This window comes from Plectropomus leopardus, chromosome 1 (assembly GCF_008729295.1).
Source record: "Plectropomus leopardus isolate mb chromosome 1, YSFRI_Pleo_2.0, whole genome shotgun sequence".
In the NCBI taxonomy this organism is placed as follows: domain Eukaryota; kingdom Metazoa; phylum Chordata; class Actinopteri; order Perciformes; family Serranidae; genus Plectropomus; species Plectropomus leopardus.
In genome coordinates, this window is record NC_056463.1 from 17,085,683 (window position 1) to 17,102,741 (window position 17,059).

Sequence of the window (17,059 nt, forward strand, 5' to 3'; positions counted from 1 at the left end):
AACAACACTTTCGTTCAGTTTTGTAAATTGCAAACTGACATGAGCATATTTTAGTGCATTCATACACAACATTATAAACTCAAACAGTAGTTTTTAAGAGAAAAACTTTATTTCTATTTTGGGGTGGACTGTTCCTTTATCAGAATAATTTTGATGTCCCATATCATCATAATAAGGGACACAGAGCAAAACTCCCATTAAGATATATTGTGCAGTACACACACAATTTGAAAGAGATAATGCTCAGTGATAGAACGTTAAATTGGCTGTCAGAAAAAAACAGTGAAATAGTTGGTGTACAAAATGGCAAGACATGAATGCAGTAAAGTGTTACTAAAAGTGTCATATTAACAAAGTATGTATTGTATTTTTAACTCCAAATAGTATGTAGGTCCTGTTGAGATGCTCTGCAGTGTAAAGACTGAACATTTGTTAAAGTGAAATAGTGTCCTCACAACAGTCTACCACCTCTCTCCCACTCTCTCTTTGTACGTGAAACGAATGTGTGCTGCGTGTGTTTCTGTCACTGCCTGTTTGTGTTTTTTGTGTGTATGATGGAGTATGTATGTGTGTGTGTGTGTGCGCGCGCGCTTATTTGTCTACACACCTGTGTGTTCTTGTGATGTGTTTGTCTGTGTGTCCAGTGAGGGGAAGATGGTTGTTCTGTCTCTAGCAATCGGGCTGGCTGAACAGGATGACTTTGCCAACCTCCCAGATCTACAGGAAGCTCCGGCAAGCAAAGAGAACGAAACCACACCAGAAAAGAGGTAATGAGAGAAAGAGCCAGAAGAATGATGATGAGACATGTGATTAGTTCGGCGAGTAGCTGTTTGTCATAGTGGAGAGGTACATAATGATGTAATGACATGCAATTTAAAGTGTTGCAGGACTATTTATCTCCGTTATGTTGATGCAGTGGTCTACACTGTAGGGTGACCTTAAAAAAATAAAAGTTTCATAGCCTGAAAACATGAATAATTTTAATTTTAAACCCAAAATTGAATGATTATTAGCTGCTTTAAATGCCCTTTATTCTACGCATAGGATTATTACAAAGACCAGTACTGAATGCACTTTATATAACAAACACTTTTTTAAAAATTAGGCGCTGTCTGCATGTATACAGATATTTTTTTAAATGTATACTCTCCCCTCCTTCTCTGTCCACACAACCTTCATTTTACAAAATATCTTCGTCCCAACTATAATGCCAATAAGACTCCAGAAGCTTGCCAGCTTTAGCCTTCTTCAGCAGTCTCCGCTCATCACAAAGGTAGTGAATGTTACCTTTTTCAAAACTGGAGAGCTCATCACTGATTTCCATTCAATAGAAAAATGGAGTTCAATCAGACATATGTTTTATTATCTGGACATGCAATTCAGATCATCAGTAAAGAAATTAATTTAGATGAAATTTAATAAACTCATATTTAGTACCAACCTTGCTTGATGCCAGGGCTGCAGCCAGGATTTTATAAGAACTGATGTCATGAATGTCCCCATAGCAACCCTTCCGGCCAAACTCCGTTTTTTTACCCCTCAAATTTTATTTATTTAACTGTTAGATGTTTCAAAGCCTTCTCTGCACAGCCAGAAATACAATTCTGGTGGGAATATCATCATGTGTAATCTACTGTTGATGTAATTATATGTAAAGTCCTCTTCAGGCCATTAAAATCCCCACAGTCCCAGAAACAATACAAAGGACATGACCTTGGTATCCTCAATGGTAGCCATGGCCTTGCTTAATACTGTTACCATTAGTGCTCTCTCTGACTGAACTAAAGACTTCCTTTCGGTTGTTTTCCTTTAATATTTTGTTCTGCTTTCACCACATTTTCTTTCCAACTTCACATTTTGGGTCCTCTTGTTCCCATTTTTCTCATGTCTTCTGTGTTCTCCATCCAAACCTTTTGTAAGTCTGCTTGTCTGCAGCTCTCCGCTGTTTGATCTGCGAGTCGGTGGCACAGGAGAAGGGCACCCTCATTATTTAGTAGTAAGGCTCCTCACATGAAACACTCGTCTAAAAATATGCTAACCTCTCATCTAGCAGTGATCTCGGAGCAGCTGTCAGAGAGTAACACGATCTCTCAGCTGGTGAACAAAGGACTAGACCGGCTGCCCTCTTATCACATCAGAGTGTTTGAGGGATAAAGTGCTTAACCCACTGTTTTGACACCAGCAGGCTGAGCAGAAACCTGGGTGTAGTCCCACATAAGGCTGTATAGATTTTCAGGAGTTTTCTCCAATCCTCTCTGCAGTGCATCCAACTGTGCCGTTCTAACTAGGTCATCTGTGAATCCTTGGTTGATGAAAAATAAGCAGTCCATCTTGGAAGAAAAGAACATTTGTCTTGGTTTTTATTTTATTGCAACAATTATGACCTTTTTTATGCTTTTAAAATTTAATTTAAAATGTCTCGGAGTCAGTCGGGGGATGAGACCAGCTTACCTCCTGTCCCCCCCGATCATCCTCTCTCCCTCTTACTGTCTGCTGTCAAGCACCTTACTCTAATCACAGCCAGCCAGCAAGCCTTTACCCTGAGGGGTCGCGTGGGCCAAGTCGTCTAGTGTCCTTCCACAACTAATAACAGCTCTCCATCATCATCTCTGTCCGTCTCTCTCATCTCTGGGTCTCTGCAGTTACCCCATAAGCTGCCTGCGTCCATCTGCTGGCTTGCTCCCGGCCGTTTTCATGGAGCCCAGCAGACTGAGAACGATAGAACAGGATGATCCCGCCAAGAATATATGTGACGAGACAAGACGCTGTCAGACAGCGAAAGAGAGACAGAAAAAGTGCGACACCTTTGCTCTCAGCTTTCTAGAAAAATATGCTACAAGATAAAAATAGACACACCCATTGAGGTTTGAGATTGCGCTGGTTTATTAATGAAATCAAATACTGCTCACAGCACAAATATCTACAAACACCAAATCTGATGATAGAGAAATGAAAGGAAAAGAAGCTGTGTGCGCTTTGTGTTACGTCAAATCTAAATATGGACAGTAAACAAGCAGACCAAGTGGAACCCTTGTTTTTAGATATTTAGAGATTTATAATTAAAGCTGAGTTAACTGATTTCTTTTGGCCATTTTGAGGCAGCAGAACAAGCTGTTCATGCAACTTTAACATTTTTAGGGTTTAAATGAGTTAATCTTAAATTAAGTTTGTATTAAAATTACCTAAATTGATCTAAATGAATCTTTTAAAACTCTTAAAAATGCCTAAACATGGGAAGTAAGATTTAATGAATTGGTTTTTTTTTTCTGATGTTGCATTGTAAAATCTCGAAATTATCGTTAACACGTATTTTTTGTGAAATAATTTCGTAATGATAAACTGGGAATCTAAGCAATGGAATCTCACATGCAGACTGAAAAACACAACACTGCCGAGAAAACCAGCGAGAAATGCCAGATCTTTCCCACTTTTATTGGTAGACCAAATGGATAGTTTTATGATAATGTTAATTGTCTTTCATTTGTTCCACTCTAAAGGGGTGGTGGATAATCTTACTTTTTCACTGGGCAAAAAAAAAACTTCCATATTTTTGATTTACCTTAGACATTTGGGCAAAATAAAGCTGTCCTTCAAGTTTGGTGATTGGAAAATTGGTATTAAACCTAATACCAAGTGGCATTTAAAAACATGTTGAAAAGTCTTAAATCTAACTTGCCCAAAGCTGCAGCAACCCCGGTTTGTGTCCACCTGACGAATATAGGTGCAGTATTTACTCTTGTTTCGCAGCTCTGCCTCTGTCTCCACCAACTCCTCAGAAAAATATTTTGGTATTTAGCTGCTTAGTGCTCCACTATGTTCATCTGCCAGTTTTCCGTCTGCCGTTTGGTGTCGGCTGATAGTGTGCTGTGGGTTTATCAGAGCGTTTTCATTAAAAACAGCTGCCTGCTGTTGGAAACAAAGTTGATAAAAGCAGTAAGCTGAGCCAAAACACAACATTTTTGAGGCTGTAAAATCAAAATGACGAGCTAAAAGAGGCTTAAAAGTTGAAAAAAATTTCAATACCAAGTTACTCATGGTAATCCACCAACATTGTTGTGAGCAGTTTCATGTTGGAACTATTTTGTCTCTGCTGAACTACACCTGCCAACCTTGTTACTGTGCAGAAGGAAGTTTGCATCTTCTGCTTGCTCACCTAGCACCACAACATCATTTTTTCACTTCTCGCGCTGTATCAAGCACATGCCTCCTTGCCATGGGTATGCATGTTTCTTTTTGCACATTGTTATGTATGTTCGGTAGAAAGAAAATAGTTCTTTCATGAAACTACTCACGACAAGGCGCTCTGAGCACCACAAGCTGAGTGCCATCTAGTTCTGTTGCATCAGAGAGAAGACAGACATCTCTACTACCGATATCTCAGACACTCTGCAACTGAAAGCAAAACAGATTAGGTGACAAAAAGCACTGCATGTAAGAGTAAAATATGCAGTTTTGATTTTGGGATAAACTGTCCTAATGTGTTTTTAGCTTTCACTGAGTCGTCACAAATCTTCATCTCAGCTGCCAGGGAACTTGTAGTCAGGAATCTTAATTATCTCATAAAACAGTTCACTTGTTTTCCTTGTTCAAAGAGAAATATGCTTACATAAGTGAGTAGATGTATGACTTGTCTATCAGTATTTGTTTGTGAATCAGTGGTGATATACAGGCAGATACTGTAGCAGTGTGCACTCAGACGCTGAGAACAGCTCATCAAAGCATGCAACATAACACTGAGATATGATCTATTTTTACCGCCTGCTGTCACTCATTTAAAACCCCAAACTAAATACTTGCAGAGGAGCCAGTTTTAGATAATAGTAGCTGAACTCACATGCAGAGGGGTGAAGGCGATGTGACAGTAAAATCATCAAATAAATTTACAATGTTCATTATCACCAGTGCGTTGTGTTGCATGAGAGATTTCATGTTAATCTGTGATTTGGGATGCAGAAATAGTCGAAGCTGTTGCCTACAAAAGCTGTCTTGTACTTATTACATCTTAAAGATAAAATCCCACCAAGCAGCTGTGATTACAGTTAATTATATTATTGTCAGAGGACACATTTTGTTTTTCGCTGATCTGTTATCTACAGACAAAGCCAGTCTGGTTTAAGGGTCATCTAATCTCTTATGTGGAGCGTCTTGTTATGTAAGTCAGTTTGGGTCACTGTGGTAGACCGGCCAAAGCCCTGGGGTGGACTAGACATAATCACCCACCTGCAGATAACTATGATGGAAGCTCTGAAGCTGTTTGTGTTATTATCATCTCAGAAAGCTGCTGTTGCATGGCAGAGCTGCATCTTAATGAGCTCAGAGATAAACCACACACAGAGACGCAATGGGGAAATAAATATGAATAAACCCAAAAGAGCTTACTGGCCCCGGACAACCTCCACTCTGAATGTTGAGTTTGTAAAAGCTGTAAAATGTGCAGCAGTTTCTGAAATGGAGCATATCAAAGTCTACTTCCATTCAGTACAAACCAAGAATAAATTGTGCCCGCACAAACTGTTAATGACAGGACATTCAGATATCAGATATTGGAGCACTACGAGTTCAGTCTACAATAAAAATCCCCTATCACACTTTTTGCATTTGCTTTTTAATATCCCTCTAATTCATCGATATAGAGGTATTTGTGTCATTCTCAACGCTGCTGAATATCCTGGTGTAGTATAAAAAGTGCTTTCAGTGCGGTTGTCCATTCATAACTTTTAAATGAGAAACATGAACCGTGCTACCACAAAAAAAAAAAAAAAAGCTTGAGAAGCTCTCATGGGGAAAAAAGAGCCAAACCTCACAGACATCATCGTTAGAAAAATGTCACAATGAATAAGGAATGAGTTTCTAGACTAAGCAGTCAGTATGAAAAGTAGGCCTTGCACGCCTGTTTTCAAATGTACATGTAGAACACATACCAAAATATAGCTACCACATACTCTCAACACTTGCATACTTTGCAACTCACAACTTTTATCAAGCATCTTCACTGCATTACTTCAACCACTTATGACCCACTAAAACTATAATGTGATGTATTTTCTTATTTTCAGTATTCAGGACATTATGGCAGTGTGCCCCCACAGCACTCAGGTGAGGTCAGAGCTTTATAAAAAAGAAGCAACCAGGTGCCAGACTGTAAGCAGAAGGCATCCCAAAGAAACAGCACTGAAAAAACACCAATACAGCGAGACAGAACCCTAAACAAGTGTAAATTTGGGGTTGGTTTTTATTTTCACTTTCACTGTCTTTACAAACAGTAACCGACAATCCTGCATAGTATACGTTTAAAGATCAATAGATCGTTATATTTGAAATTTGGATGTTGACACTAACTATGTTTAAATGTACAAAATCGTCCCTTTTTTTGCCATTATTCGATAAAGGATGATATTCCTACTCAGCTTTTTACATGTCTATTGAAAATGAATATCCCATTAACACTGGCCACTAACATGCAGCTGTGCATAGCTCAAAGTGCCGCTTATCACATCAAAATATGGAGAAGTAGAACAGCTGGAACCGCTTATCATTTTGCTTTTTTGTATCAAAATGAAATTTTTTCATTGTTTTCTGTTTCCTTCTTTCACCTTTTCGAAAAGGTTGGCATTGCAATTTTTGCGCATATTGAACAACCTGTTGATATCCAAGTCTTCATAAACTTCAAGAGGTGTGTTTCTCCTTCTGACCATTAAAAAGGTGTTTTTTTTTAATGCATGCATGCATCTCTACCCCACAACTTTGCAAACTGTTGGTAAGTTGGTTTGTGTACATCATATCCGTGACAATACACAGAACTGTCCGTAAAAAACGAGAGGCTGTGGGACATAAACTGCGGTAGAAACCCCTGTTGAGATGAGTATTTCAAATTTGCTGCATGCATGCCAAAATAATGCTCCTAAAACTTGAATAATAACCGGCAAATCCCATGTCTTAATAGGAAAATGCTAAATTTAAAAAAAGGCCTAATTCAGAATATTTAAACGGAATATGCTGTTCATATGACCCGCATCAAATTCTGAATATTGTCATATTCAGAATAATAGGGGAATGTTGGTGTGCATGTAACCATAGCCTTTGTTGGTCGCGGCTTTTGAATCAGAGTTCTCGTCCTGGCAGTGGTAACTTCATGCTGCACACGCTGAATTGCACAAAGCCAGACTGTACCGTATTAATCAAGCAGGAAGTTGTGCCACCCTTTATCAACCAGCATATCTGACTCTTTCAATTGTGTGTCTGAGCCAGCAATCACAGTGAGTCGAGCCTCCTAATGACTCTGCAGGCCGGCCACTGGTCCCCATGGCAGCCTCCGGAGCTGGCAGTGGCCGGGGAGGAGAGATGATTGGAAAGAAAAAGCGATGTAGGTCAGCACAAACGAGGCATCTTTTTAAAAAACCTGTCAGATCTAAGTCTGGAGCTCATTCACCATTTCCCTTGTTGCTGCTTGTGGCTATGAGCAGGGAGCTGATTTAAGAGAGCCCGTGGAGGGAAAGTGAGGGGGACGTCACAGCGAAGGTGACAGTGAGAAGTGCAAGAAAAAAAAAACAGTTCTTGAAGTAATTTTACACATTTTATTGACTTTTATCTGTATTTTTGAAAAAGACATGATGTCACGACTGGGTTTTTATGCACAGAGTGTGATTTACAAAAACAGCAACTCCCCAGTGGATAAATCTCAAGAACAGGACAGCAGAAGTCCATTCAAAGAGCATCAAGCCCGTCGAACACCATAGATGGCTCCATTAGTTGTATTAGCCTGCGTGTTGAGGGGGGCGGTGGCCTGGTGATTTGTCCCTGTTGGTGGGGAGCGCTGAGTGGGCTGACATCGGAGCCTGGGCCTCATCCATCACGGGACGAAGGACCTATATTGTGTTTCATGGTCTCCTAGGGCTAGTGTATGATCAGCAAGACCCAGATGCAGTAATGTTTATGGAGACACACTTCCTATCCAGGGCCTGCTGGTAACCCTCATCCCTCATGTTCTCACCCGTCCATCCAGTCTCCCTCACTAGCCCTCTGCTTCCCATTCCTCTCCCCATCCCCTCATCAATTTCCTCTCTACCCTCTGCAGCCCTCATTTTGTTTCTCAATAAGACTTCGTCTCCTCATCTCACCTTCATTCCCTCTCCACCTCTGCTTTTTCTCTCAATCTCACCTCCACGCTTTATTTAATTGCATCTATTTAACCTTTTTTTGTTATTTTGTGCTGCTGTTATGCCGGTTTGTTGACTGGCATAGTGATGAGATGATGTCACAGTAACGCTCCTCTGTCAGCATAGATGATTGTCAGCTCGGCCAGACTCTGATAAATCTGCTCCTTCTGGGCTGTTTTCATGCATTGGTATACAGTATATTTGCGCACACGCCCATGAGCTTTCTGTAACATCCCTGTATCGCCTTTAGATGTCTGTTCTGGTCGCAAGTGTAAATTCTTGCCTCAAAATGTGTTATAGACGGCCAATCTCAGCTCTTTTTCCAGCTTGTTTAATTTGCCTAAATGATAAAAGGCAATATTATTTCATATTGTTTTCCCACGTGAACCCAGCTCTGAAAATAAATGCAATAAATCTTTGTCACTTTATAACTTATCTCATATCCTAAGGCAAGTTATCTTAATTATTCTTGCATGACTTCTGGAGAATAATAACTGAAACTGATAGAGGGTAAAATACCAACAAAAATAGCTTTTTCAAATGAGCACTCTGATCCACTTTTCATTAGCTGTGTAGTTCTCTCTGCCATCAGTATTTAGTCACCTAGTACACAATGGACCTATTTAAAAAAAAAAAAAATCTCTAGCAATGGTTTCTCCTGTGAAGGAAGTGTTGCATAAGTGTTATTATAAGGCATACCAGGGTGGACAGGACTTTGATACTGGAGATCTTTGACAATTGCTTTGCTCAAACTAAAAGACTTCAAATAGACGTCTAAGTGTATCTGTTACACAGAGCTACCTGTTCGTCACTATATTACAGGTACAGTTTGTAAATGGGGGAATTTAATGGCATCTAGAGAGAATTACAGATTGCAACCTGCTAAAATTTCTCACAGTTAGAGTTCATTGTTCAGGAGGCTTTTTAGCAGGAGCCGAAATATCCCGGAGGTCTATTCCTTTCCAAAATAAACAGATCCAGTGATTTAAAACAGTAAAAAAAAAACTGAATATAGCAGTTTCATGTTCAAAAATCTGGGTTTTTCAGGGGCAGACACAAAAAGCAAATGGCCCTATCTAGAGGCAGTGTCTGGTTTGTCCATTCTGGGCTACTGTAGAAAAATGGCGATGCAACACTGCAATCTTCATAGACGAGGATATGCTCCCTATGAAGTTATAAATGGGTCATTCTATGGTAACCAAAATGCGACGATTCTTATTTCCAGGTGATCCACACTAAAGAAAACATACTTACTATATTATACTAAATATCAACTAATATGTCATCCTAAATCCTACACAACTGGACCTTTAGGTGGGACTCATTTGCTATGAATTCTGGGTAAAGTACAACTTTTTCCAATCTAAAAAGCATGTCTGAGGGCGCCTGGCAGCTCAGTGGATAGAGCGGCACCCCATATACAGAGGTTGTATCCTCACCGCAGCGGCCGTGGGTTCGATTCTGGCCTCGGCCCTTTGCTGCATGTCAGCCCCCCCCCTCTCCCCCTTTCACGCTTAAACTCTCCTGTCCATTAAAGGCAATAAAAGCCCAAAAAATAATCTTTAAAAGCATGTCTGACTGAGTTACACAACTCAAAACACTTTACTCTGTTCACTCCAGCAGAAAATGTTTGAAACTGTGCAACAATTACATGGACATTTTACCTATATTATCATAAAATCTGCAGAGCTGTAGCAGAGCTGAGACACTGAGGCTTCCTAATGTGTCAGGGCTCATTACTTCTGCTAACTCGTCAGTCAGTCAGGACAGATTCTGGAGGCAAATGACTGACGACGCCCTCACTGCTGTATATTTACAACAAGTCACTGTGGCCTCTATAAACTCTTTCCCCTCTCGATACTCGCTCCATGATATTATTAACAAACCACAAACTATAAGTCGTGTTTGTCCTCTTTTTTCATCATTTGGCACCACTGGTCAGCAGGTGTCACTGATTATTACTGTGAAAAGTTGGCTCATAGTTAGCCTGCAGGCTGGGTTTGCTAATTTATTTGTCTTAAAATTACTCCATATTTATTTTTGTGAAACTGTGTAACTTGCATCAGACTAATCTAACGCTTCAAGTCACTGTTGATTTTCTGTGTTAGAACAAGAATACAATCTTACCTTAAATTTAACCGAATGTTGTGAGTGTGTCAACATAGCCTTGAAAAGTTTCATGATGCTTTTGCCTGTAGACATAGATGTTGCAGGGAAACAAATGTAATACATAGTATACCTCAGTACTCAGTTGTTACCTCAGTATCAATATTTTGAGCCTGGTTTTCAACATTGTTTTGTATTTATGTTGGTAAGAGATGTAATCCAGGCAGCACTGCATTTATTCGTACCTGTAAATTAGTAAATAGAGACAAAATTCCCAAGACACACAGTTGTTTCTTTTCACAGTGCACAGTACACCTAAAAAAACAAAAACTATTAAACTACTCAAAAACTATTTTCAACGTTTTTGCAACCTTTTAGACAAGCTGACATCAGCTCTTGTCAGTCATCTGCTCCAGGCTCCTCAAGTGTTTACATAACACAGCAAAGCATACACAGCTATGTGTAGCCACATGCTAACATCAGGGAAACATGCAGTGACGGGGCAGTTCAGAAAGAGTGAATATTGTTGTTAGGTGCAGACGTTCAGATGAAAATAACGTATTTTTCAACATCAAAGCATGTAAACATATTCTAGTAGAAACCGTAAATATGAGTGTGAACATGAAAATAGGCACAATAAGCCCTCTTTAACATTTTGTTGAACCACAACATAAATAAATATCTTATTTAGATGAGTTAAAATGAGGCATAAGCACATTTATGTAGTGAAGTGCTTTGAATGCATAATTGAGGACAGAATCTGCTGAATCTTCTACTGCTCAGCATCTGATATAGTTTTTATTCCAATCAGTTCTCACCCCGCAGACTGGTTATATTTAGAGAATAAAAACTCCACGCCTGCTTCATTAAGTGTACACACAGAAACTTAAGTGCCATCTCTAAGCAAACAGATGGCAGCTAGATGTGCATGCACAACACACATCCTGTTAGTTTTCTTGTGTCCCAGCTATTAGGGGCCATGCAGCGGGACAATATGGTTGCAAAGATTTGGTTATGACACGTGTGTGAACCTGCAGATTAAAATTCTTCTCGTCTAATATATGTGCAGTTGGCGTTGCTTTGCTTGCCTTGAATCTTCTGTTAGGACTTTGTCTCTTATTCAACCTCCTTGCTGCAAGGCCTGTGCTTTCTTTTTATTTTCTTATCCATTTACTTCTCCTGTAATTGCTTGCATGATATGCCTTTATCACAGCGGGGTGAATGTAGCCTGCTCTTTTCTTTCATTCAGCCCTTCTTAATCGATGTTAAACAGACTTTTCAACAGGCAATACTCATGTGTGACATAGGAGTAGATAAGGTGTCTCTGCATTGTCCCTGGGGATGTAATGACCTGCTTTGTCCAATTACACAGACGATGGCTTACAACTCAGTCACAGATTGAGGCCATGAGGTCAGAAGTCAGGGTTTTGAGTTTCGGTGAGTCAGATCGAAGTGGTCGTTCCCCAGGGACATTACCCTCGACCTCCAGGGGGATTGCATGCAAGCGTGCTCATTTGTTTTGTTTTATAGACTTGCTGGTAGTTCATTTGCATTTCACATCGCAAAAGTGAGACTGTTTTATTAGCAGTGGAAGAAGGTAACTCCATAATTGCTTATTTCTGTCACTGCCTGTTGTTTTCAGTATCATGGCTGCAGGTTGTTCTGCATTTTTTTTTTTAGCATTTATGAATCAGCCATTTTCAGCATGAGCTCACACAGTGCTGTGTGGTGTTTTTGCAGGGTCACAGGGGGCTGGAGAAGTGTAGGTATAAGGGAAGAGTGTGTTCCAGGAGTGTGTTTCAAAGGCTTTCTAAATGTTTGGTCCCTTTGCCCTGTGGGCTTTTTGCTATTTTCGATACGTGCCCCTCTCTCTGCAACTTCCTTGGATTTTTACTGCCCTCTTTTGAAGGCTGCTGTTACCATGGTTACAGCAGCCCAGTGTAAAATACATGATGGTAGTGAGTACAACCTTAAGTGGGAGCACACATTTCAGTAGTCATGGTTACAACAACCTCTAAAGAATGAATTATGTAACTGGTGTTCAAGACGAAATAGTCACCAGCAGGCAGAGAGGGCAACTCACAGCTAGAGATATTTTTCTTCTGTTTGGGCAAATTCCAGAGTTCACCACTGTGTCATGATACATGTACGTTCAACTTTACTTTCTAATAATTGCAAAAATGTAGAATTTCTGTCTAGTTTTATTGGTGTAGAAAACGAACAGTTGTGGGTCAAGGCTGTTCTCCCTCTCCTGGTTTGGGTCTTAGAGTTCGGTGTGCTCTGTCAAGCTCCGGTCGTGAGGGGAAAGCTTCAGATTCAGATTCAGAAAACTTTTTTGTCTGTCTTGACAGAAATTTGTCTTAAACTTGGACAGTAATCATACAGCGTGTGTTCCTAAAAACAGAATAAATACCTAATACAAATAATTGAGACAGAGTAAAAAAATTACAACTACTGTGTGCAAAGTTACGCAGTGGCTTAGTGTTTATTTAGATGTATGGATCATAACTTTTTATTCAAGATGTTTATGACAGTGGGGATGAAGGAATCATCTTGCAATATGTCAGCAACAAAAAAGTGAGACATATCATCTGTACCAGAATGTCCCTTGCAGCCCCCGATAGGCTGACTACCGTCATATTGTTATGATGAAAACAATTTTTGAGGTCTTCTTGTGTTAAGAAACCAGTTTTCAGTTTAAAGCTGTTTCACTTATAGCTCAAGGCTAGTTAACCTGTCGCTGTGGGTGGAGAGACTGAAGCTTGTATTTTGGCCAAAATCGCTGCTCTGTTCTTCTAGTAGAGTAGAGTTTCCCCAAGTGTAGCTGTAGAGGCCATTGTTAAATTGCTGCTTGTCTTACTTTTGTCAGACATTACCCAAAGTCAGATTTTAACCTTTCATCAACGTCAACTGCACTCGAGGATTACTGACAGTGTTAATGAATGATAAAACTACTAAAATTACTAAATTCTGACCCCCCCCCCCCCCCCACTCAAAATAAGAGACACAAGAATACATCAAAAGAAGTTCTTCTGCTGTGCTCACAGGCTTCTCAACTCCGACAACCGATAAAACACACAGACTTTAGACTTTAATTTGATCACCGAGACAAAATGCTGATGTTGTTCAGGCTCATTTATAAGCCAATCAAGTTTTCTTTTTAATCTTATTGTTGAAGAGCTGATTATTTCAGACAAAAAAAGATCAGTGCAGTGAGAGAAAAAATATTGGTACTTTTTAACGGCAGATACTCAGTAATAAATGACTTGGATCAGGGGCAAAAAATTGATCAGGACACTCCTAATAATAATTGCTTTAAGAATATTTGTCTTGTTTCAGTGAGAATGGATTGCTCCTCAGTGTAACACATTAGTACACTTGCCATCATTTTCTTTATATCTCTGGGCAAAAAGCTAATTTGATGGTTGAGATATAATGCAGCACCAGTAGTGTAGTGTACATATGTGTGTGCAGTTGTGTGTATATTTGATAGTGAGTAAATATGTATATTTACACGCATGGATGAACCCACCTCACTACCGCAGGCCGCTGCTGTGTCAACAGTCATGATTCGAGCTGATTCTGTGCAGCAGCAGGTCTTTATTTGCCTTTCATGTCACACAAATTAACCTGTGTTGACTGTGACATGCAGACACCTAAACTGTATTTGTCTTATACGTATCATTTAAAGGAGTACTTCACACACAAAATGATCATTTGTATATCAATTATTTGCCTGTGTTAGCTTGAATTTGTGAAGAAAACATGTTTTTCTCATATACCTCCACTGTGAATCGAAGAATCCAAAAACGGAATTGGAGTAAAGGTGCCATATTTAACAACAGCAAAACTAAATAAAACATCCATTTACAAACTCTCGCACAACTGAGCCGATAAATCCAGGTCTCACTAATTTGTATGCTTAATACTTCCCAAATTTTCTCTAAAACACTTCCTGCATAGGAGTAGTGCACCTGGACAAGCACATGCGTTTGAACTGCTCAGATGTTTTCATATAGTTTTGCTGTTGTTACATGCAGACACAATTTACAAAGGGATAATAATACAAATACCTCAGCATAATTACACACGAAAAAACAATGTTTTCTTCGTGAATTCAAGGTATCATGGCGTGATCAATCGATGTACAAATGATTATTTTGTGGGTGAAATATTCATTTTAAGGTGTTGATGAAACAAGTGCAACATTATGTTGATATATTTCTATTGTCCACATAACCAATTTGGGAAAAGGGCATAAACTTCAGTGATAAAAAAAAGAAAAAAAAAATGTAAAAAGGAAGAGCGAAGATCGAAAGAATTATTTAATGTTTTGATCATTTTGAGGGAATTTAATTTGCGACTAACTGACAAAACTGCGGTCACAGTTTGCTTTGAAACCTTCACTGGGGGATACGAAAACAGTGAACTCTTTTTGTAAATGACTTATTATGCAAACAAGAAAAAAGTTGCGCTTATATACCTGCAAGAAAAAAAAAACGACAGACAAGAAAGTAAAGCAAAAAAGATTAAATCAATCATATTGCTATCCATTTTAAGTCAGAGCACCCAACTAAAAATCCATGCAGGAGGCGTGCACCTGTTTCCTCTCATGGCCTCTGGAAAGACTGCGTATCGCTGCTACACAAAATAAATTTGGTGTATTGTCACATTACTACAAATAATTTAGTTTAATTTTGCTGCATCATATTTGTTGTTTTATCTTCTGTCAGTTAAATGTATGAGTGTACACTGACTAGTCAATTAAATGTACACATGTTGCAAAGAGACAGCAGCTGTGTAATTAATAGTGCTGTGTTTTTAGCTTATAAATTAGGCCATCAACCTGAAATGAGGTTATTACTTTTCTTCGATTTGCTTCCTGTTACTGTAATAAAAACCCTCCTGATAGCTTTCATTTTCTACTTTTTGACAGATGTCGCCTCCACCTGGTTAACTGCCAGTTAGGATGTATTATCTCCTCTCTAATTCAGTTTTTTGATCAGTTATCTCTTGTCCTGTGTCAGCCTGCCCACTGAGCACCTAATTGTGTGTCTCAAGTTAGACAGAAAGGAAAGATTTACAATATCTGCTCTGTTCTTTTCTGTCTGACAAAGTTTTTTTAATGGTGCAACTGACAGTCTTCATGCTGCTTCAGATTTATATAAATATTACAAAAACACTCAGACTTTCTGGTTGGCTTGGTTCTCTCTTTCACTGGAGCATGATATATGCAGGACTCTATTAACTACAACAGTTTTATATGCACTTTGTGAAAGTATCGCATGTGCTCTGAATGCCAGAGATGATTTATAGCCAAATATTTACAGTAGTACATCAGAATGAAATGAAATGTTTGTGTTTGTTTGATTGTTTGTTCAAGATTCAAGTGGTCTCTGCCTTGTGTGCTGAACAAGGAGGGTTCAATTGGCTGTCATTGTGCCAACCCCTCCTACAAGTAAGCATTTATAGACTCTCTGGGTAGGGACGCAGCTGACAGGCTTATATTATGTGCTCGTAGTTAAAGTGGGGAATGCCTTTGAAGGCTCGTCCGCAGCTGAGCTGCATCTGAACTGTTGAGACGAGAAATTTATCAAAATCTGAAGAGCTTTGCACAAATTAAAGTTTTAAACTGAGGGTGGTTGCTTTTGTGCAAGAAAAATCTACCTGAAAGTTAAACAACCAATCAGCTGTGAACATTAAAAAAGGCATGATGTGAATTTTACACTTTAATGCACTAAAAGCACTGCTGAGACACTCAGATGCCAGCGGAGCAGAATTACCTTCCAACAGTTTTCAAACCGGTTCTAACTATTGCCCATGCGGAGAAAACACTGATGTGTTATTAACATCTGCACAGTGATTTTCATTTCGTTCTCAAATACAGACTGGATTCAGGCAAAATCTCTTCATAATACCAATGCAGTATGATGTTTTGACACTGACAGTTACAGATTAAAGGGATAGTTCAGGTTTTTTTGAAGTGGGGTTGAATAGGGTACTTATCCATAGTCAGTGTGGGTGCAGCAGCAAAATGTATTTCAGTCACCTATTTAAAGAAAAATCAATATCAGTGTTCATCTGTTCTGATGAAATTAGTTTGATTTCTTTCGGAAACATTTTAAAAAAGGCATGAGCAACTTGGCAAGAAATGTCCCGCTAATTAAAAGAAATTAGTTGATATAGAAAAATATATTTTTTAAAATGTCCAGAAATCTATATATTAATAATTATCATAATTATATATATTTACCATTATGCCACAGTATTAGTATTACTTTCTAAGCATTTTTCCTTTTTTCTCTCCCTTTAATTAACATTTTGGGGGTGGTTTTTTTGTGCTAGTTTTCAGCTGATTTTCTTGTCCTTTTTTTTTTTTTTTTTTTTTTTTTACAAAGTTCTTATAGTTTTTTGGGTAATTTCTTAAGTTTCTTAAGTTGCTCATTGCCTTCTTTCCATGTTTTTAAAAGAAATCAAGCCGCTTTGTTCAGGTGTCAAAGGCTTAATTGTGTACTATATTTAGAATATTTTATCAGTTTTATCTTTCTGTCAGACAGCCCTTTCTGTCAGGGAGCTGAAGCTGGTGCATCACTCTCTTCAAAGCTAGACTCTATTTAGAAAAAGTTATTTTTACCCCCCCAGGACATGGGTGCACAATTCTCACTATGATGCAAAAAAACGATCGAGGGAGTTGTTGACTAGCAACTCCTGTGTTCAGCAAGCTATAATAACAGTTTCTGTTAAAGCAGTCTGGAGGTGTTGAAGAGAGCATAGATGGATATAACCGTTCCAGTTCA

At 39.0% G+C, this 17,059-nt stretch overlaps 1 protein-coding gene across 1 annotated transcript in view; it reads left to right on the plus strand.

Annotated features, from left to right (window-relative positions):
* LOC121944010 (synaptotagmin-7-like) overlaps positions 1–17,059 on the plus strand; it is a 134,690-nt gene that overhangs the window by 99,731 nt on the left and 17,900 nt on the right. Inside the window, exon 6 of the mRNA XM_042487660.1 lies at positions 645–767. Within this exon, the coding sequence (XP_042343594.1) occupies positions 645–767 (123 nt within the window). The remainder of the gene's footprint in view (positions 1–644; positions 768–17,059) is intronic.